Source organism: Dryobates pubescens, chromosome 29 (genome assembly GCF_014839835.1).
Source record: "Dryobates pubescens isolate bDryPub1 chromosome 29, bDryPub1.pri, whole genome shotgun sequence".
In the NCBI taxonomy this organism is placed as follows: Eukaryota; Metazoa; Chordata; class Aves; order Piciformes; family Picidae; genus Dryobates; species Dryobates pubescens.
In genome coordinates this window covers 2,628,767-2,654,252 of record NC_071640.1, presented here as the reverse complement: position 1 = coordinate 2,654,252, position 25,486 = coordinate 2,628,767, and the positions used below count along the sequence as shown (strand labels likewise).

The window sequence follows — 25,486 nt, the reverse complement described above, 5'->3', positions numbered from 1 at the left end:
CTTATTAAAACAGTGAGAGGCCAAACAGGGCCAGCCCCGGGCTTGCATCAGCTCTGCAGGGAGCTGGGGGCACAGCAGAGGAAAGCCTCAAGCTGTGACAGCTCCAGTCCTGAGGGGGGTCAGAATTGGACCCACAGCTACGTGGAGCATCTTGAGCATCGCCAGCTGCACGAGCAGGCCCCCGAGTCCCTTCTGGCTTCCTCAGCGCTGTCCCCACAAGCAAAGCCTGAGCTTCCAGTGGAGCTAATGGGACTTAGAGAGCTAATGCTTACTAATGAGGGAACGTGACTGAAGGTCTGGGATGGAAAAATTAAAATGACAAAATAAGCTGCTTATGCAGCCCATCCAGCAACTGCCTGCCAGCAGCACCCAACCCCCCCTCCAAACCCTGGGCACCCCCAGATCTCCTCTGCCAGAGACATCTCCTAGCCTGGACCTGCATTCTACACAGCATGGAATAATATTTTGGTTGGTGGGTTGGGTTGGGGTTTATTTTTTGGCACTCTAAGGTCATCCAGTCCAACCATCAACCCAACACCACCATGGCCACCAAACCCTGGCCCCAGGTGCCACACACTGGCCACACACTCCTTGAACACCTCCGGGGATGAGGACTCCACCACCTCCCCCTGGCAGCCTGGTCCAAAGCCTGACCACTCTTGCAAGGAAGAAATATTTCCTAATACCCAACCTAACCCTCCCCTGGCATCTTCATTAGTGAACGTGTTTGATGATATTTCACTGGGAGGCAGCCCAAACTTGTCGAAGGACAGACATCTACAGCTCAGGAGGGGCAATTAGCACCTGGGAGAAGTGCCTAAGTAAAGCAGCTCATTTATTCAAATCACTTTAAACCACCCACGGTGTCTCACTTGCCTCCAAACAATGTGATTAGAGCAACTGTCTAGAGCACAGCAAAGCCTGAAAGCCTCGGGGAGAAGGGATAAAATGCAGGAAATGGGATTGATTTAAACACATGCATAAATCAGAGCCTTCAATAAGGAGGGGAAACTAACTTTTAATCCCTTAATAAACTCATCGGCGTCTGGCAGGGGCAGCCAGGAGCAAGCCTGGGCTCTGCAGCAGGGATGCAGCAGCAGCTCTGCACAGCTGGTGGGGTGGGGGCCACGCAGAGCTCTGGGCACAGCACCTGGATTCGTGGCTGCATCCAGCAAAAAGGCTGCGGCACAGGGCAGCAGCTGCACCTTCCCGGGGGGAACCGGGCTGTGGGGACAAGGGAGAGCCGCTGGGGACATGGGAGAGCCACTGGGGACAAGCGACAGCACGGCGCAATAAACCTGGTGTCAGCAGGGACAAGGGACAGCAGAGTGCACTAAAAGTGGTGTCGGTGGGGACAAATGATGGCCACAACGCACCAAAGCCGGCGTCAGTGAGGACAAGGGACAGCATGGTGATCTGAGGTTAACCAAGGGACAGCAGGGTGAACGCAGCGCAGCGTTGCTTGGGACAGGGGACAGCACAGTGCACTAAACCTGGCATTTTGGGGAGACAAGGGACAGCTCAGTGCCCCCGGCTTGGTGTTGGTGGGGACAGGTGACAGCACAGTGAAGCAGCCCCAGTGCTGGTGGCAACAACAAATGTTACAGTGCCTTCAACCTGATGCTGGTGGGGCAAGGGCAGCAGGATGCTCTCAACCCACTCTCGGTGGGACCTGTGCAGGATGCTAGGGTGTGTGTTCCCAGAAGGAACAGCACCCCAGCCCACCTCCTTGGGCTGTTTTGAGGTGCTGCTGGTGCAGACATTTGGGTTGTTTATTCCCTTGGGATGCTGCAGGCAAGGTCCTTTAGAAAAGCGGGGGAGAAAGCCAACCTCTGCAGCTGCTTCCACATCTGGAAGCAGTGACTCTCTTTTAATTCGCCATTAGCTCTGCTGAAGTTTAGGGAGATTTTCCAGCCCGGCAGCAGCGAGAAGAGGCCTGGGAAGGAGCTTCCTCCCCGGACCGAGGACAATTTGATGAGCAAATCCGCCGGTCCCCTCCTGTTCCTACTTAAACCTTCGGGATACCCAGAAAGATGGCTAAACCCTGCGCAGATTAGACGGGTTCGCCTGCAAATCCTGCTTTAGAGCTCATCCCTACGGGAGGCAGATCCCAGCGCACGGCACCCACCCATTCACCTCCCGCCTCGGCACCCACCGCCGGCGGCGCTCGACGCACCCGGCACCACGAACCGCTCCGCCCCTGTCCCCCGTGGGACTCGAACCCTCAACCCATCGAGGCACGGAAGTGCCCGCCCCCGGTAAAAGCAGCCCTCTGATTGGCAGAGCGCTTGTTCGTCAGGGGGTGGAGCGCCAACCGCAGGGGGCAGTGGGAGAGGAGAAGGGTGCTGCGCTCTGATTGGCCAAAGTGATGAATATATTAAGAGGGCTGCGAAAAAGTGCGTATCTGCACTATTTTAACGGAGTTTTCAGCGATTTTGTATAAATACTGGAGATAAAAGAAAAATAATTCGGTAGAGAATAAAGAAAAAAATTATATCGCAAGAAAAAAGAGAGGAAATTTTCCTCACCCAATCTTGTATAGAAAAGGTTTGATGGGGGTTTAAATAGAGGTCAAGATACCCCCTCTAGCTGTGTTGTATGAAAGGAGAGAAGGTTAGCACTCCCCTTGATAAGGATGGAAGGGGCCCTTGTGGCCTATACAACACGCATACGGTTAAGGCACTGCCACCTACTTCGTGGCATCTAACCATGTTTTTGGACTGGTTTGTTTCCTTTTCCTTCCGGGAGGATCCATAAAACCCCAGCTCTCTCCCGCCCCTTTCTTCACCCAGATTCTCCTTTTCCCTCTGTCTAAAAGCAGAACACAGCCTCAAGGTGATGTTTTCTTCTTCCCTCAGTAGGTTCTAACATGCTCCAGCTCCTGCCAGCCCGCACTGAATGCAAAGCAAAGCGATGTCTCAACCACAGAGGTGTGAGGAATATTGTGTCCAGCTCTGGGCCCCCTCAATTCAAGGACCTCAGGGAACTGCTCATCTTTCTCGGTTCTTCTTCCATTTAGCCTCCCCTTTTCCTCCTCCTCCCTCATCTCTTCCTCCATTCTTTATCCTCCTCCTTTCTTCCTCTTCCCGTTCTTCATCTCTTCCTCCTTTCATACTCTCCCCTTCTTCATCTCTTCCTCCTTTCATACTCTCCCCTTCATCTTTCTCCTTTCATACGCTCCCCTTCTTCATCCTCCTCCTCCTTTCTTCATCTCTTCCTCCTTTCATACTCTCCCCTTCATCTTTCATACTCCCCTTATTCATCTTTTCATATGCTCTTCTTCATCCTCCTCCTTCCCATCTTCATCTCTTCCTTTCATACTCTCCCCTTCTTCATCCTCCTCCCCTTCATCTCTTCCTTTCATACTCTCCCCTCATCCTCCTCCCCTTCATCTCTTCCTCCTTTCACACTCCCCTTCTTCATCTCTTCCTTTCATACTCTCCCCTCATACTCCTCCCCTTCATCTCTTCCTTTCACACTCCCCTTCTTCATCTCTTCCTCCTTTCATACTCTCCCCTTCATTTCCTCCTCCTTTCATACTCTCTCCATCCTCCTCCTCCCTTTCTTCATCTCTTCTTCCCTCCCTCCCTCTTCCCCACCCCTTTCCTCCTCTCTTCACCTCTTCCTCCTCCCCTCCTCACTCCAAGAGGCTCCCAGACGACCTCCTCCTACAGCCCAAGGGAGGTTCCACCTGGACGTCAGTGACACACTCTCGGCGCAGGCATACACAGAAAATCCCACCTCTTTATTATGGCATATGGCATTTTGGAGCTGTAAATACCACGTGGGTGTGACAAAAAAAGGGAAGGGGATACCAAAGGCTGAGATAGATACAGTCATGCCATCATCAATACAGCTTCAGAACCATGGATTTCCAAGATACAAAAAGTCTGGGGGCTGAGGGGGGGTTTGGTTTTGTTTGTTTGTTTCCTTTTTACACTGAAAGGAATGTACATTGTTGGGTGAGTTTGCTTCAGAACCAGATGAGAAGGGGGGGGTGGGGGAGCATGGAAAAATAATTCAAGATATGCCAAGAACAACTACAAGCAGGATTCAGTTTAATGGTTAACAGAAGAACTTTGTGGAACTCTGCTCTAGAACAGCATCTATTAAACACACGTAACGAGAGGTCAGCGACTATACAAGAGGAGATTTCACCACAGGAATCAAGTCAGGAGGGGTGGGGGACAGGGGGGAAAAAAAAGGGGAGGGAGGTGGGGGGAAAAAAAAAAAACCAACCTCTGGAACTTGATGGTTTTATTTGGTCACAAAGTTTGAGCTGAGTGTTTGAAACGAAGCACCCTTCACAAAGATGCAGCACTCCCGAGGTGAAAACAAGGCAGAAACTTCCCAGGGGAGAAACTTAGGAGCTACATTCTGGGGGGGGGGGGAGGGGGGGATGAGGAGGGGAAGTAATAATAATATTAAACCCTCCTCCTTCCCCCCCCCCCCCCCATAAAAAAATTAACTAGAAATAAAAAAGCATGGTGAAGGTCAAAGGAGTAACCCAACAACCCAAACTTCCACACACCTCTAGGGCAGGGCGAGCGGAGGCGCTGGCACCAAGCGGGCTTGGCAGCTCCTCCTCCGAGCAGCGCTCAGCAGCGGGGGGGCCACCTCACCGCTGAAGCACAGCACCTCTGTCTCTAGGGGAAGGGGGGCAGAAAGGGCAGGAGAGGAGGGGGGGTCCAAACCAAAGCTGAAGGATCCATTTGCCTGCCAAAAAAAGATTAGGCAAGGGGGGGGGGTTGGGAGACAAAGAAAGGAGAGGCTGCATCTTTAGTTCCAAGATCATGGTTTGGTGTTTCCCCCACCCCCCACCCCACCCCCACCCACCCTGCCCAGGTTTTAAGCTGTTCCCTTTGGGGCTAAAGGCTCACAAGAAACCACTTTAGGGCAAAGCTTCTTCAGGTTCTTTGCTACCTTGGGATTTCTTCTCCTCACCTTTTGATGGGGGGGAAGGGTTTTGAGTGGGGAGGGGAGGGGAGGGAGGGAGTTTGCTTGGGGTTTTTTTTTTTGTCTTTGTGGTGGTTTTTTTTTTGTCCTTTTTTTTTTCGTATTTTTTTTTCTAAAAACATATTCTTTTTTTTTTTTTTTCTTTTCTTTCTGTCCTGACAGTCTCTGAAGTGATTCCCAGAAAGGGTTTTTTGTTTGTTTGTTTAGGGGAAGGGGGATGGTGGGGAGGGGAGGGGGGGAGGGGGGGTGTTTAACAGTCGCTCTTCCACAGTTTGATGGTTTTGTCGTTTTCTAGCGCCGCCGAGGCGATGATGTTCTCTGTCGGGTGGCAAGCTGTGGAGATGACCACGTCTGAGCAAAGGGAAAGGAAGGAAGGGGCGGGGGAGGGGAAAGAAAAAAAGGGGAATTACTCACAGAAGGTTAAAAAGCTTGCCTCCCAGCTTGCCTCTCCTCTGCCGAGACCCCCACACCCCCACCCCGCCACCTCCGATCCTGCCTCCGGCTCTGCTTGCCCCTCGCACCCGGAGATGGTGGAGTGAGGCCAGAGGAGGCCACAAAGATCACAGCATCACTGAGGTTGGAAGAGACATCAAAGATCATCGAGGCCAACCTGTCACCACACCCCTCATGACTAGACCATGGCACCTAGTGCCACATCCAGTCCCCTCCTGAGCACCTCCAGGGACGGTGACTCCACCACCTCCCTGGGCAGCACATCCCGAGGAGGAATGAAGATCACAGCATCACTGAGGTTGGAAGAGACCTCAAAGATCATCGAGTCCAACCTGTCACCACAGACATCATGACTAGACCATGGCACCAAGTGCCACATCCAGTCCCTTCTTGAACACCTCCAGGGATGGGGACTCCACCACCTCCCTGGGCAGCACATCCCAAGGAGGAATGAAGATGATCCAAGGGCTGCGGCAGCTCTGCTGTGAGGACAGGCTGAGGGAGCTGGGGGTGTTCAGCCTGGAGAAGACTCCAGGGGGACCTTAGATCCTTAGAGGGATCTTACAGGAAGGCTACAGAGGGACTTTTCATGAGGGTGTCTAAAGACAGGACAAGGAATGGTCTGAAGCTGAGGCAGAGCAGGGTTGGATTGGAGCTGAAGAAGTTCTTCAGCACAAGGGTGGTGAGACTCTGGCACAGGCTGCCCAGGGAGGCTGGGGATGCCTCCTCCCTCCCTGGAGGTGTTCAAAGCCAGGTTGGATGAGGCCTTGAGCAGCTGAGTCTAGTTGAGAGGTGTCCCTGCTCATGGTGGGGTGGTTGGAGTAGATGCTCCCTGAGGCCTCTTCCAACCTACTGCTACTGCACTTTAAAACACAGCACAGCCAAAGGGCTCCTTCCTCCTCCCAGAACTCCAAACACATTATTCACAAACAGCTCCCAGCTCTGCCCTCTGCACAAGCTGCCACAAGGGATGCTCCACCAGTTAAACCCCAAGTCCTTTTCCACACCTGTGTGTCCTTGTAATTTCTGTACAATCTCTTTTGTCTGAAGGTTCCAAATATAAACCAGGTTGTCTTCTGAACCAGACACAATCCACTGGAGGGGCAGAGGGGTGGGGGGAGAAAAAAAGGGGCAGGCAAACAAGAAACACAACAAAACACAACAGTTAATCTTCCTCCTTAGCTCCAAGTGAAACATTTCATCAGCATCATATGAACACTTCCAACAGGCTTGATGGGTTTCAGTCTCTCAGCCTCTATTCAGAGCATACAGGCAGCAGAAAGCTTTCTTCCACCCTGGCCTGTGTCAGAGGAGGAGGAAAACCAACAGAGCAAGAAGTGCTCAGATGGATCTGAGTAAGGACTTCATCTCTGCTCAGTTGCTCTGCCACCTCAACCAGAGCACACCAACCTATCATCTGGCAGCTGATTGCTGCCTGGCTGTGGCCACCCCACAGACAAGCAGCTGCCCTCCTGCTGCAGGAAGGTTCTCTGCTGCTGCTGCAGCAGCAGGAGCCTGCAATGGGGCACTGAGTCCACCTAGAGACCAACACCAGGCTGACAGAGTCAGGGTTGTTCAGCCTGGGGAAGGGAAGGCTCCAAGGAAGCCTTCTGGTGGCCTTTCAAGTACTTAAAGTGGCCATTTAAAAAGATGCTGAGGGACTCTTGATCAGGGAGTGCAGTGACAGGACAAGGGGTGATGGCTTGAACTACAAGAGGGAGGTTCAGCCTGGAGAGGAGGAAGACACCTCTGACACAGAGTGATGAGAGCCTGGCCCAGCTTGCCCAGAGAGGTGGGAGCTGCCCCATCCCTGGAACCACCCTGGGTCAGGTTGTTTGGGGCTCTGAGCAACCTGCTCCAGTTGCAGATGTCTGACTGCAGGGGAGTTTGACTAAAATAAGCTTCAAAGGTCCCTCCCCACCTAAATCAATTCTATGACCAGAGTGCTCAGAACACTTCTAGAACACTCTCTTCCCCACTGCATTGTGGTGCCTGTTTCACAGGCACCAAAGGAGGTTTTCCCATCCCCAAACTCCTGTTTCTTCCACAGAGAAAAGCATCCCATGGGCACAAAGGCATCTCAAACCCAAACCCCACTCACCTTTCCACCAGTAACAGAGAAATTAGCAAATATGCAATACTTCTCATTTTTGTGTCCTGTGTAGGTCTTCAGGCACTGAAAAGGAAGAGCCACAAGCCATGAACACAGCTGGGAAGTTGTTTCCACAAGTCAGAGCAGACTAAACATATCTGCTTGTGTTTCCCACCCTGCCAGCTTATCTAGAGGCTGCAGAGGCCATCTCTGCCCTGCAACAAACTTGAGTGCAGTCACACAGCACTTACAGGATGGCCAAGGGCTCAGGCCCAGCCAGCATGGGTTTAGGAAGGGCAGGTCGGGCCTGACCAACCTGATCTCCTTCTATGAGCAGGTGACTGCCTGGTGGATGTGGGGCAGGCTGTGGATGTAGTCTACCTGGACTTCAGCAATGCCTTTGACACCGTCCCCCACAGCAGACTCCTGGCCAAGCTGTCAGCCCCTGGCTTGGATGGGAGCACACTGCGATGGGTTAGGAACTGGCTGGAGGCTGAGCCCAGAGAGTGGTGGTGAATGGTGCCACAGCCAGCTGGCAGCCAGGCACCAGTGGTGTGCCCCAGGGATCAGTACTGGGCCCTGTGCTCTTTAACATCTTCACCGATGATCTGGATGAGGGCATTGAGTCCATCAGCAGTACATTTGCAGATGACAGCAAGCTGGGGGCAGGAGTTGATCTGCTGGAGGGTAGAGAGGCTCTGCAGAGGGACCTGGACAGGCTGGAGATGGGCAGAGGCCAAGGGCAGGAGATTGAACACATCCAAGTGCCAGGGGCTGCACATTGGCCACAGCAACCCCAGGCAGTGCTACAGGCTGGGGTCAGAGTGGCTGGAGGGCAGCCAGGCAGAGAGGGACCTGGGGGTGCTGGTTGATGGTAGGCTGAACATGAGCCTGCAGTGTGCCCAGGCAGCCAAGAGGGCCAATGGCATCCTAGCCTGCATCAGGAGCAGTGTGGCAAGCAGGAGCAGGGAGGTCATTCTGCCCTGTGCTCAGCACTGCTGAGGCCACACCTTGAGTCCTGTGTCCAGTTCTGGGCTCCTCAGCTTAGGAAAGATGTTGAGCTGCTGGAAGGTGTCCAGAGAAGGGCAACAAAGCTGGGGAGGGGTCTGGAGCACAGCCCTGGGAGGAGAGGCTGAGGGAGCTGGGGTTGCTTAGCCTGCAGAAGAGGAGGCTCAGGGGAGACCTTGCTGTCTGCATCTCCCTGAAGGGAGGTTATAGCCAGGCAGAGGTTGGTCTCTTCTCCCAGCCAAGCAGCACCAGAACAAGAGGACACAGTCTCAAGTTGTGCCAGGGGAGGTTTAGGCTGGAGGTTAGGAGGAAGTTTTACACAGAGTGATTGCCCATTGGAATGGGCTGCCTGAGGAGGTGGTGGAGTCACCATCACTGGAGGTGTTCAGGAGGAGACTTGATAGGATGCTTGGTGCCATGGTTTAGTTGGTTGGGTGGTACTGGATGATAGATTGGACACAATGATCTTGAAGGTCTCTTCCAACCTGGTCTATTCTATTCTATTCTATTCTATTCTATTCTATTCTATTCTATTCTAAACAATTTTGAGGAACCCAACAACACAACCCTGAAGCTCTCACTAGCACCAAGAGAGCCACAGCAGTTTGCTGTTCATGAAGAGAAGCATGGAGAAATTGAGGTTTATTTAATGGTTTTGGGGCTATTTAGGAGTCCAACCACCTTTTTTTACCTTCCTCAAAGGCATTTTTAATCCCTCTCCACTAAAGGGGTAACAAATTCTGTCATCCACAGCATTCCTAACATCTTAAGCAGGTTTAAAAAGCTCCTATGAAACCCAGGTTCTCCCATAAGCTTAGCTAAGTCCACAGAGCAAGGCAGGGTTGGTTTTACCTTTCCTTTGCTGTAGTCCCAAAGTTTAAGAGTGCTAGAAAACAACAGGGGAGGGGGGAAAAAAAACACAAAGAAAGAAAGATGTTGAGTTCTTTTGACTATGGTGAAGAGCAGCAAAATCATTTTGTCTGATACTCAAAACACTTCCAAGCCTGGGAGATTTTTTCTTCCCTTGGGTTTATGAAATACTTACTTGTCCAAAGTTGCAGCTAAAATGTATTTGCCATTGGGGGAGAACTTCACAAAAGACACAGGAGGGTTATCATCATCTACAGGGAGAAGAAAACAACATCAAGCAGTGGCAAAGAAAAGCAAAAGCAGCATTAACCAGTGGGGAAAAAACCCAAATGGAAATCAAAAGCAGCATTAACCAGGCCACAGTTGTGCTGCCCCACAGCCAGAGGATTTGTTTGGACAACACTTTGCTGTGAATTGCTTCACTGAGTTAGACTGGACCTTAGGAAGGAGTTCTTCAGTTATCAAGGTGGTGAGACTCTGGCACAGGCTGCCCAGGGAGGTTGTGGCTGCCTCCTCCCTGGAGATGTTGTTCAAGGCCAGGCTGGATGAGGCCTTGAGCAGCTGAGTCTGAGAGATGTCCCTGCCCACGGTGGGGAGGTTGCAGTAGATGATCTCTGAGGTCCCTTCCAAGCTGAGCCATTCTAGGATTCTACTACACAACACTCAAAGCTTATTTCCACTCAGGAGAGGATAGTTCCTCTTACTGCAACAGAAAGGACAACACTCTACTAACAGAATGGTGGCAAGACAGTAAAATAGAGCTTAAAGAAGCCACTGTGCACAGTGCAAAACATCTGTGTCACAACTGAGGAGCAAAACACAGAGCACAAAGAAGAAACATGGATGGGAAGCTCAACATGTGCCAGCAGTGTGCTCTTGCAGCCCAGAAAGCAAATCACATCCTGGGCTGCAGGAAGAGAAGCAGAGCCAGCAGGGCCAGGGAGGGGATTCTCCCTCTCTATTCTGCTCTGGGGAGACCACAGCTGGAGCTCTGTGTCCAGTTCTGGAGCCTCTGTTACAAGAAGGATCTGGAGGTGCTGGAGCATGTCCAGAGAAGGGCCACAAAGGGCTGGAGCTCCTCTATTATGAGGACAGACTGAGAGAGTTGGGGCTGTTGAGTCTGGAGAAGGCTCCCAGGAGACCTAATTGTGGCCTTCCAGGATCTGAAGGGGGCTCCAAGAAAGCTGGGGAGGGACTTTTTAGGCTGTCAGGGAGGGATAGGACTGGGGGGAATGGAGCAAAACTAGAAATGGGGAGATTCAGGTTGGCTGTTAGGAAGAAGTTGTTCCCCAGGAGGGTGGTGAGAGCCTGGCACAGGTTGCCCAGGGAGGTGGTGGAAGCCTCCTGCCTGGAGGTGTTTGCAGCCAGTCTGGATGTGGCTCTGGGCAACCTGCTGTAGTGTGAGGTGTCCCTGACCATGGCAGGGGGGTTGGGACTGGCTGATCCTTGAGGTGCCTTCCAACCCTGACAGTTCTATGACTCTATGAAATGTTCCTACTCACCAATCAGTGTTTTCAAGCACTGGCCTGATGCTGTATCCCAGATTCGACTGTCAAAAAGACAGGAGAGTCATCACTGGGGGTTTGGAAGTCTCTGTTCTCATTTTAACATCACAAGCTTTAAGAAAACAAACCCAAATCTCCCTTTTCTTTATTAACTGCAGAGGATTGGAGCTGTGACACAGACTTACCAGAGTCCATCATAGCTACTTGACACTATCAGGGATCCATCCCGGTTAAAATGCACCTACAACAGCACAAAAGGGCAAAAGTCAACTTTCCTGCTGCTCAGAAGGATGACTTTCTAAGCTCCACTGGAAGCATTTCTCTCCCCTTACTGCCACTGTGGGTGGATGGGAGCAGTAAGTCCCCCTGAGACAAAAGCCAGGCAGGAGTTTGGAGGGATAACATCGTCAGCCCCACAATTTCTTTTCCCCCTCAGTCTGCCTGGCATGATTACAGAGAGGGAAGGATGTTCACAGCTGTTTATTCAAGCCTCAGGGACTCCAATCCATGTTTCTTCAGAAGCTAAGCACATGAACACACAGACACTGTGTTCAGAGAGCCTTAGCTGCTCAAACAACAGCAGGGAGATAGCACCTTATCATTCTGAGGGCATGGGATTCTTCACCTCAAGCAGCCCCATATCTTTCAAGATCAGTTTATTGCCTTGAACTGCACTCAGAATAATAACCCAGGCCCCAAATCCCTACCACTCTTACAGAGCTCATTTCATTTTGGCTGAGCAGTGGCCACTGGGAAATCCACCCCAGCCTATTCACTGCACTGTGCAAGGGCTTAAAAATAACAAGAGTTAGAGCAGAAAGCCACAAAGAGAGGCAGGAGAGGAGCTGTGCTAAGCCAAAGAAGCAGGGTTGGAGCATTTATTTAGCAGCAGGGACTTACAGCTGAAACTGGGTCAGAGTGAGCAGGCAACGTCTTGAGGCACTTCCCTGTCTTCACATCCCATATCCTCACGCTCTCATCAAACTGGAGATGGGAGAAAGGCACAAAGTGCTTTAATGAGGCACCTGTTTGAGGCCTGCAAGGTTAACACCTCGACTAGAGCTTGACACAGCTGGACTAGACACAGCTGCCCTGCCTCCAGCTGCGCTGCAGCAGCAAGGAGACCACCACCACCCAGGGCGAAACCGGCAGACCGGGGAAGAGAGCTCCCTGAGCTCTTCCCCTGCACACAGGAGAGCTGCATGTTGAGGATGGGTTAAGGGTGTGACTGTGTCCCCAGGCAGAGACAGCAGTGGCACTGGGCAGTTTCACCTGGCTACAAGCTGGGTTTGTGAAGGAAGGCAGAGGATTGAAATGGGAAGGGGTTGTGACTGGTAGCATCCCCTGCTGCCAGCCCTTGGCACCGTGGCTAGCACAACTAAGGCCAGTTTATAAGGCAAGCTGCCATTCTCTGTGCCTGAGCAGGTCATGTGTTCATTCCTTTTCCCTTGTTAACAGGCCCTGAAAATCCTGTGGAGCAAGCAGACAAAGCAAACAGATTTCTCCTTCCTCCCCTCCCCACCAGCCTCAAGATTCCTGGGCACTGGGCCGACTACTCCCTTCCTCAGCCTTGAAGGCTGCAGGCACTTGGCCAGCCTGGTGGTGCTGATCACCCATCCCAGGAGAGGGAAACATAATCACATCCAGAGCACTATGAACTCTATGAAACCAAGCAGCTTAAAAGTCCTAAGTGGGGAATACAGACCAGAGCTGCTGCTGGACAGGGAGATCATAACCCCTTCAGTAGCTGAGGACACCTTCCTCTGAGGATTGAGTGAGCCAAGTCTGGGTGATAATTGTTGTACTGAGACAGCAAACCCTGAATCAAGACCTGACCTGATCTGCAGAGGGTGCAGGTGATTAGAACTTGTGCTCCAAGCTAGAATCTAGGTGACAGAAGTGAGAAGTTGCACCATAAATTCTGCATGCCTACAAACTGCACCACATGGACCCTGCTGGAAGCAACCCAGTGCCACTCCAACCATAAAGTCTGTGCTACACTCATCATAACATCCTGCTAAGAAAATAAAGCTTTGACTGTGACTGTGATCTAGTGCTGTGCCAAGGATCCCTAAAAGGGCCTGCCTGTGCCCTTTGGTGCCAGCTGAGAGGGGTGTGCAGCTCTTGCTTTGCACAAAGGAGAAGGATAACAGCCAATCACTCACGGATCCAGAGACGATGAGGTTTGACTGAGGGTTGAAGTTGCAGCAGAAAACGTAGTTACTGTGCCCTTTCAATGTCTTCAAGCACTTACCCTGCAATAAAAGGCAGCAGAGTTAAATATGCAGCATCCTTCAGCATGATGAATGCAGCTGGGTGAGCTGCACTAAGGTTAATCACCCTGCAGCACCCAAGCCCTAACCCCAGACTGAGATGGGGAGAGGACCAGCTGCAGCAAAACAACAGGGGAGGAGAAAAGACCCAAACCTCAACCCATTGTTAATGACTGCAGCCAAGCTGGAAACCCTTTGGGCAACTCAGGAGGACCAAGAAGTTTAAAGCACCCACTCAAAATTCAACCCAATTGTCCACCTCTCATTGTGATCACAGAAAAGGATGAGGGAGAGAGGCAAGAAGTGAAGCTGCAATATGAAGGCTGCACCCTGAGAGGCTGCTTCCAGAAAGGAAGCCTGCAGTTGCACTGCCACCATAAGGCCTGAGTGCTCTCAGCAGATAACCAGACTCCTCATGGTGCCCAGAAGCATCCCAAAAGCAGAGAGCACAACTCCCTCATGGCCTCATTCAACCAGCAGCTCGTTGCAAGCAGGAAAGAACATCACCCAGAGAGGAGCCAGTGCTTCAAACTCTACCTTCTCACATCACAGCTGCCTCTCAGAAGACCATGAGTTAAGATGCCAAAGCAGAGGAGAAGGAAGGTGAGTGAGCTGCTACCCTTACCGAGCTTACATCCCAGATTTTGAGAGTTTTGTCATCAGAGGCAGAGACAAGAAGGTTGGAATCTGATGACCAAGCAACATCAGAGATGCCCTGAAACAAAAGGAAACAATTCTCATTCTCAGCTCTGTTTGTTCACTGGCACAGAAAAACAGGCAACACAGGCTGCATGTCATGTTCAGCTGGAGCCTGAGAGAAAACTCAGCACTGAGAGCTGGCAATTCAATGATCTCAAAGGTCTCTTCCAACCTGGTCTGGTCTGGTCTGGTCTATTCTGTTCCTATTCTATTCTATTCCTATTCTATTCTGTTCTATTCTATTCCTAATTCTATTCTATTCTATTCCTAATTCTATTCTATTCTGTTCTATTCTATTCCTAATTCTATTCTATTCTGTTCTATTCTATTCCTAATTCTATTCTATTCCTATTCTATTCTGTTCTATTCCTATTGTTCCTATTGTACTCTATTCTGTTCTATTCCTACTCTATTCTGTTCTATTCCTATTCTATTCTATTCTCTTCCATTCCTCCCCTCCCCTGCCCTCCCCTTCCCTCCCCTGCCCTCTCCTGCCCTCTCCTCCCCTCCCCTCTCCCTATTCTCTTCTATTCCTATTCTATTCTCTTCTATTCCTATTCCTATTCTTGAGAGCTCCTTTGACACTTGTCCATTTTAAGCTGAGCCACACACTCCAAAAACATCAGGGGCTTGTTCACATAGCTCTGACTGTGGCCACCACCACCCTTTCTTGGCACTCAGAGACTCACAGAGTGGTATGGGTTGGAAGGGACCTTAAAGACCATCTAGCTCCAACCCCTCTGCCTTGGGCAGGGGCAGCTTCCAGACCAGGTTGCTCAAGGCCCCAGAAATGACAAAAAGAAGTTTTGTAGGCCAAAGAAATGATTCCATTTTCCAGCCTGACAGTCCTGGATTTCATGCCAATTATTGTATCTAGAAAAAGGACCTTTTATGATACTCCCTGAGATGCACAGATGGGCAGGGTCCAAGGGCAGGAGATTGAACACATCCAAGTGCCAGGTTCTACATATTGGCCACAGCAACCCCAGGCAGTGCTACAGGCTGGGGGCAGAGTGGCTGAGAGCAGCCAGGCAGAAAGGAACCTGGGGGCAGTGGTTGACAGTAGGCTGACCATGAGCCAGCAGTGTGCCCAGATGGTCAAGAAGGCCAATGGCATCCTGGCCTGCATCAGGAACAGTGTGGCCAGCAGGAGCAGGGAGCTCATTCTGCCCCTATGCTCAGCACTGGGTAGGCCACACCTTGAGTCCTGTGTCCAGTTCTGGGCTCCTCAGCTTAGGAAAGAGGTTGAGCTGCTGGAAGGTGTCCAGAGAAGGGCAACAAAGCTGGGGAGGGGTCTGGAGCACAGCCCTGGGAGGAGAGGCTGAGGGAGCTGGGGTTGCTTAGCCTGCAGAAGAGGAGGCTCAGGGGAGACCTTACTGCTCTCTCCAACTCCCTGAAGGGAGGTTGTAGCCAGGTGGGGGTTGGTCTCTTCTTCCAGGCAGTCAGCACCAGAACAAGAGGACACAGTCTCAAGCTGTGCCAGGGGAGGTTCAGGCTGGAGGTGAGGAAGAAATTCTTCCCAGCAAGAGAGATTGGCCATTGGGATGTGCTGCCCAGGGAGGTGGTGGAGTCCCCATCACTGGAAGTGTTTAAGAGGAGCCTGGATGAGGCACTTGGTGCCATGGTTGAGTTCATCAGACGGTGTTGGGTGCTAGGTTGGACTGGATGATCTCAAAGGTGTTTTGCAATCTGGTTAATTCTATTCTATTCTATTCACTCTTTCACTGTGTAATTTGGTGTCCTGGCAGTATGCCACAGAAACCACTCTGGGTGGCTTCTCCTCATGGGAAATGCTTTGCTCTTTACATTCTGTGTCCCTAAAGGCTGGAGAAAAAGAAGATTCTATTCTTTTTATTTCTTTCAGGCAAATCCTTATCCTTGCTTAGGAAACTTCAGTGTGTAAGGAACTTCTGAACCCAAAGCCCAAAGGGTCTGGGATTTGTGCTTTCTTCAGAGCTGTGCAGAATGAGTAAGTGGTGTGTTTGTGTAGGCAAAGCCACAAGAAAAGGGCAGCCTCCTTAAATGGCATTCCCATCCCCCTCCATACACAGAGGGAAGATGGAGCAGGACACAGTGTTAAGAGCTGACAGGGACTTCCACCCAGGAAAGCCAGCTGCACCCACAGGGAGGCTGTCAATGGCTCCATGGCCAAGTGGAGGCCAGTGACAAGGGGAGTCCCTCAGGGATCAGCACTGGCACCAGGCTACTTTAACATCTCTGTTGGTGCCATGGACAGTGGCATTGAGCACAACCTCAGGCTTGTTTCATATCTTTGTTGGTGCCATGGACAGTGCCATGGAGCACACCCTCAGGCTTGTTTCATATCTTTGTTGGTGCCATGGACAGTGGCACTGAGCACACCCTCAGGCTTGTTTCATATCTTTGTTGGTGCCATGGACAGTGGCATTGAGCACACCCTCAGGCTTGTTTAACATCTTTGGTGGTGCCATGGACAGTGGCACTGAGCACACCCTCAGGCTTGTTTCATATCTTTGCTGGTGCCATGGACAGTGGCACTGAGTACACCCTCAGGCTTGTTTAACATCTTTGGTGGTGCCATGGACAGTGGCATTGAGCACACCCTCAGGCTTGTTTAACATCTTTGGTGGTGCCATGGACAGTGGCACTGAGCACACCCTCAGGCTTGTTTCATATCTTTGTTGGTGCCATGGACAGTGGCATTGAGCACACCCTCAGGCTTGTTTAACATCTTTGTTGGTGCCATGGACAGTGGCACTGAGCACACCCTCAGGCTTGTTTCATATCTTTGTTGGTGCCATGGACAGTGGCATTGAGCACACCCTCAGGCTTGTTTAACATCTTTGGTGGTGCCATGGACAGTGGCACTGAGCACACCCTCAGGCTTGTTTCATATCTTTGCTGGTGCCATGGACAGTGGCACTGAGTACACCCTCAGGCTTGTTTAACATCTTTGGTGGTGCCATGGACAGTGGCATTGAGCACACCCTCAGGCTTGTTTAACATCTTTGGTGGTGCCATGGACAGTGGCACTGAGCACACCCTCAGGCTTGTTTCATATCTTTGCTGGTGCCATGGACAGTGGCACTGAGTACACCCTCAGGCTTGTTTAACATCTTTGGTGGTGCCATGGACAGTGGCATTGAGCACACCCTCAGGCTTGTTTAACATCTTTGGTGGTGCCATGGACAGTGGCACTGAGCACACCCTCAGGCTTGTTTCATATCTTTGTTGGTGCCATGGACAGTGGCATTGAGCACACCCTCAGGCTTGTTTAACATCTTTGTTGGTGCCATGGACAGTGGCACTGAGCACACCCTCAGGCTTGTTTCATATCTTTGTGGGTGCCATGGACAGTGGCATTAAGTGCACCCTCAGCAAGTTTGCTGATGACACCAAGCTGTGTGGTGCAGCAGACAGCTGGAGGGAAGGGATCCATCCAGAGGGACCTGGACAGGCTGCAGAGCTGGGCCCATGACAACCTCCTGAGGTTCAACAAGACCAAGTGCAAGATCTTGCATCTGGGTCAGGGCAATCCCAGGCACCAGTATAGGCTGGGCAGGGACTGGCTTGAGAGCAGCCTTGAAGAAAAGGACCTGGGGATGCTGGTGGATGAGAAGCTCCACATGAGCCTCCAGGGTGCACTTGCAGCCCAGAAAGCCAACCAGAGCCTGGGCTGTAGCAAGAAAAGCATAGCCAGCAGGGCCAGGGAGGTGATTCTCTCCCTCTACTATGCTCTGGGAAGACCACACCTAGAGCTCTGTGTCCAGTTCTGGAGCCTCTGTTACAAGAAGGAGCTGGAGGTGCTGGAAGGTGTCCAGAGAAGGAAGGGCCATGAGGATGAGCAGAGGGCTGGAGCTGCTCTGCTGTGAGGACAGACTGAGGGAGGTAGGGTTGTGCAGTCTGGAGAGCACTCTGAGGAGACCTAATTGTGGCCTTCCAGTATCTGAAGGGGCCTCCAAGAAAGCTGGGGAGGGACTTTTGAGAGTGTCAGGGAATGATAGGACTGGGGGGGGATGGAGCAAAACTAGAAATGGGTAGGTTGGGATTGGATGTTAGGAAGAAATTCTTCCCTATGAGGGTGGTGAGAGCCTGGCACAGGTTGCCCAGGGAGGTGGTGGCAGCCTCCTGCCTGGAAGTGTTTGCAGCCAGGCTGGAGGTGGCTGTGAGCAACCTGCTGTAGTGTGAGGAGTCCCTGCCCATGGCAGGGGGGTTGGAACTGGCTGAGCCTTGAGGCCCCTTCCAACCCTAACAATTCTATGATTCAATTCTATGATTCTGTGAAAGCACAGCCCCATGACTGAGGTTGGTGCTACTGCAATGGAGGGAGTCAGGGAAGTGGGCAGGCAGTGTGCATGCAGGTACTTCACCAGCAGCCTGCACTTCACCCATATTTCCAGCCTGACCTGGTGTTACTTCAGCAACTCCAGTTGCAGGCTGCTGCACAGGGGCTGTGTAAACAATGTAGTGCAAAAGAGACTGAAAACCAAACCTTTTACAAGTCAAATGAACCAAGAATGAAAAATTTCTGGGGAAGGAAAAGCAAGCAAAACTCTTCCCAGGCAAATCCATGCCCACAGACACAGTGATCTCCTCATACTCACCAGCTTATGGCCAGATACTGTTTTTTCAAACTTGCCATCATATGCTCCCCAAATTTTAATGAGCTTGTCAGCAGCTGGAAAAGAATGTGCCAATTAAAAGATGAGCAGCACTCCAAGGCACAGCTGTCCCCTCCAGGTGGCATGAAATATGTTAGCTACCCTGCAGCCACTGAGCAGTTCTGCAGACCTGAGTGTCTCCATAGGATGTGATTGGTACAGAACAGTTTCTTACACACCAGGCTGCAACAGCTGAGATGACATAAACTGCCTGGAATGCAGAGAGTCTCCTGAGCTTTAGTTTCTCTCTGATGACAACTTGGGTTTCTACATTTGGTTTAGGCTGCCAGTGGTTAAGAGCAGCACTGCTCCAGAGGAATGCTGAAAAGGCTTTTGCCCCAAAAGGAACAAAAATCACACCCCAAGCTGGACTGAGTTAAGGCCTGCAAACCCCCCAGCAGATTTAACCATGTTAACCTGCAAAACACACCAGAGATTGGTATTTGCCAGGGAAAGAGGTTGCAAAACCTGGGTGGGTGAGAAGGGACTTTTGAGGATACATCCAGACAGAAAGGATTTTTACAGGGCTCACTGCACAGGTTTTAAAGCAACATGCAGTTGAACCAAAGATCTAAGTCATTCCCATGTCTGGAAGATGTTCAAGTGGCCCTCACCATCATATCCAACAATGTTCTCTCCAATTGCCCTTTCCTGACATCCAGATCCTCCCTGGATACCCCAGGGACAGATAATCACATTCTCAAAGGAAAGCTGTCAGCAATATTGACTGCCCAAAAACTTTTAGGAGACAGTAAAGCTGACAGGAAGAGGACTTGACCTGCCACTTAAGGCAGTAAATAGTGAAATGCTCTTGAGAATAACCTTCTGTACCCTTCAGTGGGGTAGTGAAAGGCTCTCAGGTATTAAACACCACAGGCATGCTGACAGAAGCATGTGGTCAGTCCTCCACACCACACTCTGCAGCCCAGTCCAGCAGCACAAAGCTACCTTCCTCACCTCCCAGAGCTAAGCTTTGCCTGAAGATGCTGCACACAATGTTTAATTTAAGAGCTTAGGCTGTGTCTTTACTGACTACAGAACAGCACCTGGGGTTTCTCTGCACAGGAGAAGAATCCTGTGTTTGCTTTTTGCCCATTTGCTCAGTAAAGGAAGGTGAAGACTCTGCAGCAAGGCAACACACAGACCCTGTGCTCAAAGCACCAGAGCTTAAAAAGCTTGAAGCACATTATGCCCAAGACTGACAGCCTGGGTATTGTTCCTTTTGAGCAAGACCCATGACATGCTTCTCCCATCTGATGGAGACAACACTAAAGACAGGCAGTTCTCAAAGGCCCCCCATTTAAATGAGATGCCAAGACAGCAATACTTACAGGAGCTGGCAAGCCACTCCCCATTGGGGCTGAACTTTACTGAGGAGACTGCTTTTGTGTGTCCTGCTAAGGTGAACTTGAGAGCGTAGTTTGGTTTCAGTGGTGCAGGCTGCAAGAAAATAGCCATGAATGAGCTGAGGAAATGCCCCACTTAGGATCTCAGCAACAAGCTCTGTGCCAGACTGGGTCACTACAGCCATGGACTGCATGGATCCCCACCCTATCAGATCCCAGTGTTTACATTCCTCCCCTCATCCCTCCTCTGAATCCAGAACAACAAACTATAGAATCAAATCAGAATCACAGAACTGATTGGAAAAGACCTTTCAGATCACTGGGGCCAACTCTTCTCTAACTCTACCAAGTCTGTTGCTAAACCACAGCCCTCAGCACCACATCTCTGTGTCTTTTAAACACCTCCAGGGATGAGGATTCAAACACCTCTCTGGGCAGCCTGTTCCAGTGTCTGAGAACCCTTCCAGTGAAGAAGTTTCTTTCAATGTCCAACCTAAACCTCCTCTGGCACAGCTTGAGCTGTTTCCTCCCATCCTATCACCAGCTGCTTGGAAGAGAAGACCAACCCCACCTGGCTCCAACCTCTTTGCAGGGAGCTGCAGAGAGCCAGGCAGCCTCCCCTCAGCCTCCTTTTCTCCAGGCTAAACAATCCCAGTTCCCTCAGCAAAAGATTTGTTCTCCAGACCCTTCACCAGCTTGCTGCCCTTGCTGTCTGGGGTTATAGGCACAAGACCACCTCATTTCATCCAAGCCAATAAAGCCCAGCTGAGAGTAAGCCAGCAGTCCGACCACAAAGCGCCTGACAGATCGAAATAACCCTCTTGGTATTGATCTGTGGAGTGCCTTTAAGTGTTTGCAGTTTTCATCCTTATCATGAATTAAATCACAGGCCAATTTCTCCATACTCCTGAAGAAACAAAACCCAAACCACCCTGCCTTATTCTTTTTCCCCTTTTCACCCCTTGTGAAGGCTTCACAGACAATAACAACTCCTTTGTGAGCACCTGCAGGCCTCAGAAGAGTCTCAACAACGACTGCTGCCCCACTTTGCACCTACAGTGGGGGATTCACCATGCCAGTCACCTTTAGGCATTCCAAGGATACAAACCTTTGGAAGGCTCAAAGCAACAAGAAGCATTTCCTTAGCAAGAACTTCCCCGAGGCCCTGGCACCGGGGAAGAGGCTGAGCTCCATCTGCCTTTCCCATCAAATCCTCTGCATGCTTTCAGACAGCAGCAGCAGCAGAGATCTGGAGAAGCTCTTGCTGAGGCTTCAGTCCTCTGGTTGTGGCCTGCCTGTTGCATATGCAGGTAGCTGCCATGTGTATTTACAGGGATATTGTTCGGAGCCGCACGCACGCACGCACGCACACACCTTGCTCTGATTGGTCGAGGAGGAAGGAGTAGATTGTGTTTTGGTGGATTCTGCATCTGGCTTCTTTTCTTCTGTTGCCATGGTTCTGGAGCTGGCAAGTGAGACTTATGGTGCTTGAAGGGGAGAATGAATGCACTGCTTCAGTTAAAAAAAAAAAAGAAGGCAGGCAGCGCTCGCCACGGAGAGGAGAACCGCGCTGCAAGGAAAACCTGGAAACCAAAGAGGAGATCCTCAGCAGCTGTCACACAGCTCCCCAGCAGCGAGAAGGGGCAGAGCAGCCCAACTGCAGGTGGCCAGCCAACTCATATTCCCCTAGCTGTTCAGCAGCACAGCAGGATTTTAGGCCCTCAGGCCTGCCAACGTGGAAGACCGAGATCCCTTCGGCACGTCTCGGGAAGCTTCTCTCCGCTCTGCTCCGCTCCAGGGAAAGGCTTCCAGAGGCAGAGGGGGTTTCACATCTCAGTGCCCAAAACATTACTACCAAGTTCTGAACACACAGAAGCACAGCATGGTTCAGGTTGCTGTTTGGGTAAAGACCTTTAAGATCAAGTCCAAACACTAAGCCAGGGCTGCCATGTCCACCAAAGCACACCAGTCTCTGTCAAAGGTGGGAGAACAGCCTCCAGGGCCTCCCTTTCCCTGATTTAATAAGGTGCAGAATACAAGATCACGACAAAGGCAAAACCCAGCAGGCATTGCCAAAGTTTAAGGCCTTTCCTTCATAGAAACACAGAATGGTTTGGGCTGGAAGGGACCTTCAAGATCATCCAGGGAAGGGGTACATACCTCCCACCAACCCAGGCTGCTCAAAGCCCGATTCCAGCCTGGCCTTGAACACCTCCAGGGAGGAGGCATCCACAGCCTGCGTGGGCAACCTGTTCCAGTGTCTCATGAGGACGAATTTCTTCCTGATGTCTGATCTAAATCTACCCTGCTTGCAATGCAAGTTATTTCAGGCTCATATTTCCACCCCCCTAAAATGGTTTGAGCATCAAATCACACCCTTCCCCACCTGAGACCTCCACCTGACTGAAAGCCAGCCTTGTCTTAGTCTCACCAGACTCGCTTTCTGTAACAGAACCTGACCCTGCACCGTGCCAGCGCTCAGCAATCAGGGTTGATGCTGCAGATGGAACAAATCTCCACTGCAGCTCAGCAAGGTTTAGCTCAGCATTGGGGAAGCCTCCAGCTCAAGCTGCAAGGGTCTGTCTCCAGAGTACGGTCCCCACGGCCCACCGCTGGCACCATTCTCTTCGGGGGTGGCAGCAGGTTTGGGAGCAGGAGCATTTGCTCTTCCAGCAACCGCTGGCATTTGAAGCATCTCCTCCTCGGGAGGGTGCAGAGCAAGGCACCACCAGTTGCCTGCCTGCTTTCCTCAGCCCTCTCCCCACACCACGGATGAACTGCTGGTCGCAACAATAAGAAACTCAAGTTTCCTAATGCAGATTAGATCTGTTCCATCCGGAATTAACCTGGGAACTTCGACGAGCATGGATCTCACTGCCAGCACTCAGCACCACAGCATCCCCCCGCACAACCCTGGGCTCCAGCAGCCCACACCCCTCCAACCATCTCCTCCAGCAGTCCCCAACCCTCCCTCTCCACTCCAGCACCGTTCCTCCATCAGCAGCTCCCGTCCCTTCACCAGCACCCCTTCAGCATCTCCCACCTCTCCAGCAGCTTCTATCCCTCCAGCAGCTCCCGCCCCTCCAGCATCTGCCACCCCTCTACCAGCAACCCCCCGGCATCTGCCACCCCTCCACCAGCAACCCCCCGCCCCGGCATCTGCCACCGCTCCACCAGCAACCCCCACCCCCGGCATCTGCCACCCCTCCACGATCGCCCTTCCAGAGGCTCGCACCCTTCCAGCAGCTCCCATCCCTCCACCAGCACCCCACCAGCACCCCACCAGCACCACCCCCCGCTTCCAGCAGGACCCCAGCTGCCAGCCCCGAGGGTCTCTCGGGGGTCGCGGCGCGTTCCCTACCACCTCGCAGCAGCGGCACAATCCCCACGGCTGCCCATGCGGTACCGACACGGCAGCACCAGGCCGCCGGCTACCAACCAACGCCCCTTTCCCACCCGCCCTCGCCTGGCCACGCTCGGGGCTGAGGGGTGAAGGCAAGTTTCCTTCGGGGACCACCAAACTTTGGGGGCGTGTGTGGGGGGATCCCGGGCCCCGGGAGGGGTCCCACCGGGCTGCGGAGCCTCCCGCCCGCGGCGCGCGCGGGCTCGGTGCGCGCGCCCCCCGCGAGGAGGAGGCGGGAAAGGAGCCGGAGAAGGAGGAAAGGGGGGGGGAAGGGGGGGGGAGAGAGAAGGGGGGGAGTGGGCTCCTGAGGGAAGGCGGCGCCGCGCGCGGGGAACGGCGCTTGCGGGAGCCCGGCGCTTGGTGAGGAGACGGGAGGAGAAACCGGCCCGAGCCCCAAACCCCCGCCCTGCGCTTCGCGGTGACTTACCGGGGGAAAGGGGGAAGGGAAGGGGAACAGGCGGAGGTGGCGGTGCCGCCGCCTCCTCCGCGGCGAGGAGGAGCGCGGCCGCGGGAAGGGGAGGGGGCAACGCGACGGCGGCGGCAGCTCCGGGGCCGCCAGGCGGGGGAATGTGGGACGGCGCATGCGCGGTGCGGGCCAAAGGCTGCACAATGCCGCTCTCTCCCGGGAGGGCTACGGATGGGCCCGAGAGCCAAAAGTGCTGCGAACGCGAGCGCGGGCGGGCAGGCCCAGGCTTGGCTGCGGCCTTTTCCCCTGCTCTCACCGGGAGGCTCTACAGGGGGGTGTAGGCAGGCAGAAAGGATCCGGTGGCTGAGGTCAGTGGGATGAGGCTCAACAAGGCCAAACGCTGAGTCCTGCACTTGGGTCACAGCAACCCCATGAATGAATGTGCTGCCCGGGGAGGTGGTGGAGTCCCCATCCCTGGAGGTGTTTAGGAAGAGCCTGGATGAGGCACTTGGTGCCATGGTTGAATTGGTCAGATAGTGTTGGGTGATAGGTTGGACTCAATGAGCTCAAAGGTCTTTTCCAACCTGGTTGATTCTATTCTAGTCTATTCTAAATGCTGCAGCCATGGGGCAGAGTGGCTGGAAACTGCCCAGAGGAAAAGGATCTGGGCATTGGGCAACAGCAGCTGAAGGGGAGCCAGCCTGTGCCCAGGTGGCCAGCAGGAGCAGGGTAGTGATTGTCCCCCTGTACTCAGCACTGGTGAGGCTGCACCTGGAGTACTGGGTTCAGTTTTGGGCTCCTCACTCCAAGAAGGACATTGAGGGGCTGGAGAGAATCTAGAGAATAGCAATGAAGTTTGTGGAGGGCCTGGAGAACAGGCTTGTGAGGGAGCTGAGCTTGTTTAGCCTGGAGAAGAGGAGGCTCAGGGGAGACCTTATTGCTCTCTACAACTACCTGAAGGGAGGTTGTAGCCAGGAGGGAGTTAGTCTCTTCTCTCAAGCAGCCAGCACCAGAACAAGAGGACACAGTCTCAAGCTGTGCCAGGAGAGGTTTAGGCTTGTGAGGAGAAAGTTCTTCACAGAGAGAGTTGTAGCTGTTGGAATGTGCTGCCCAGGGAGGTGGTGGAGTCACCATCCTTGGAGGTGTTCAAGAGGGGATTGGATGTGGCACTTGGAGCCATGGTTTAGTAGTCCTGAGGTGTTGGGTGGCAGGTTGGACTTGATGATCTTTGAGGTCTTTTCCAACCTTATCGATTCTATGAGTCTATCTCAGGCAGTTCTCATCATACCAGGGTACATGGGCCCTGACTCAGGAAAGTGTTTAACTTTGATTCATTAAGGCCAAACAGCCAACTTCCAAGTTCAGCACTTTTTCTGGAGAGCAGTGGTTTTGCTCCTGAACCACAACCCCATGCCACACAAAACACATTACAGTCTGCTCTCAGCTAGGAGGGAAGAAGAGGAGACACATGTCATTTGCAGGCCCTTTAACACAGGAAGATCTCTGGGCTCCAAAACTTCCTAGTGGCAGTTGAGGAAGCAAAACCAACAACATCCAAAAAAAACAGGCTGTGAAAAAGCTTGTGGTGCAGTGAAGCCAAAGCCCTTCTCTTCCAGCTTGCAAACCCCCCAGCAGAAGTCTGGGGAATTAATCCTCCCACCTAAACTCAGGGAGGTAAAGCACAGACAGATAGAGGAGCTGCACAGCCCTCCCACAACAGCATCAGGAAAGAAAATCCAGTGAAATTCCTGGTGCTGATTCTTTCAGGAGGTTTGGGCTTCAAGTTTTCACTCTTTTACAAAACTAAACCATGACCTAAAATGAGAGAGCAGGAA

The 25,486-nt window shown here is 52.3% G+C and overlaps 1 protein-coding gene and 1 non-coding gene across 2 annotated transcripts; one reads left to right on the top strand and one right to left on the bottom strand.

Moving 5' to 3' along the window:
- Positions 1 to 2,591: 2,591 nt before the first annotated feature.
- LOC128898674 (U6atac minor spliceosomal RNA) lies at positions 2,592 to 2,719 on the top strand. Its single transcript, XR_008462942.1, has one exon. It is a non-coding gene; the product is annotated as a U6atac minor spliceosomal RNA (small nuclear RNA).
- Positions 2,720 to 5,205: 2,486 nt separating this feature from the next.
- WDR5 (WD repeat domain 5) lies at positions 5,206 to 23,807 on the bottom strand. The gene is made up of 14 exons (XM_054174427.1): positions 23,673 to 23,807; positions 21,217 to 21,425; positions 19,828 to 19,936; positions 18,440 to 18,513; positions 13,783 to 13,872; positions 13,050 to 13,139; positions 11,785 to 11,868; positions 11,070 to 11,125; positions 10,882 to 10,928; positions 9,555 to 9,630; positions 9,362 to 9,395; positions 7,511 to 7,585; positions 6,417 to 6,504; positions 5,206 to 5,307 (listed from the first exon to the last, which is right to left on the bottom strand). The coding sequence occupies exons 2-14, from the start codon at positions 21,295 to 21,297 to the stop codon at positions 5,207 to 5,209; spliced, it is 1,005 nt and encodes a 334-aa protein (XP_054030402.1). The 5' UTR covers positions 21,298 to 21,425; positions 23,673 to 23,807; the 3' UTR covers position 5,206.
- Positions 23,808 to 25,486: the final 1,679 nt, after the last annotated feature.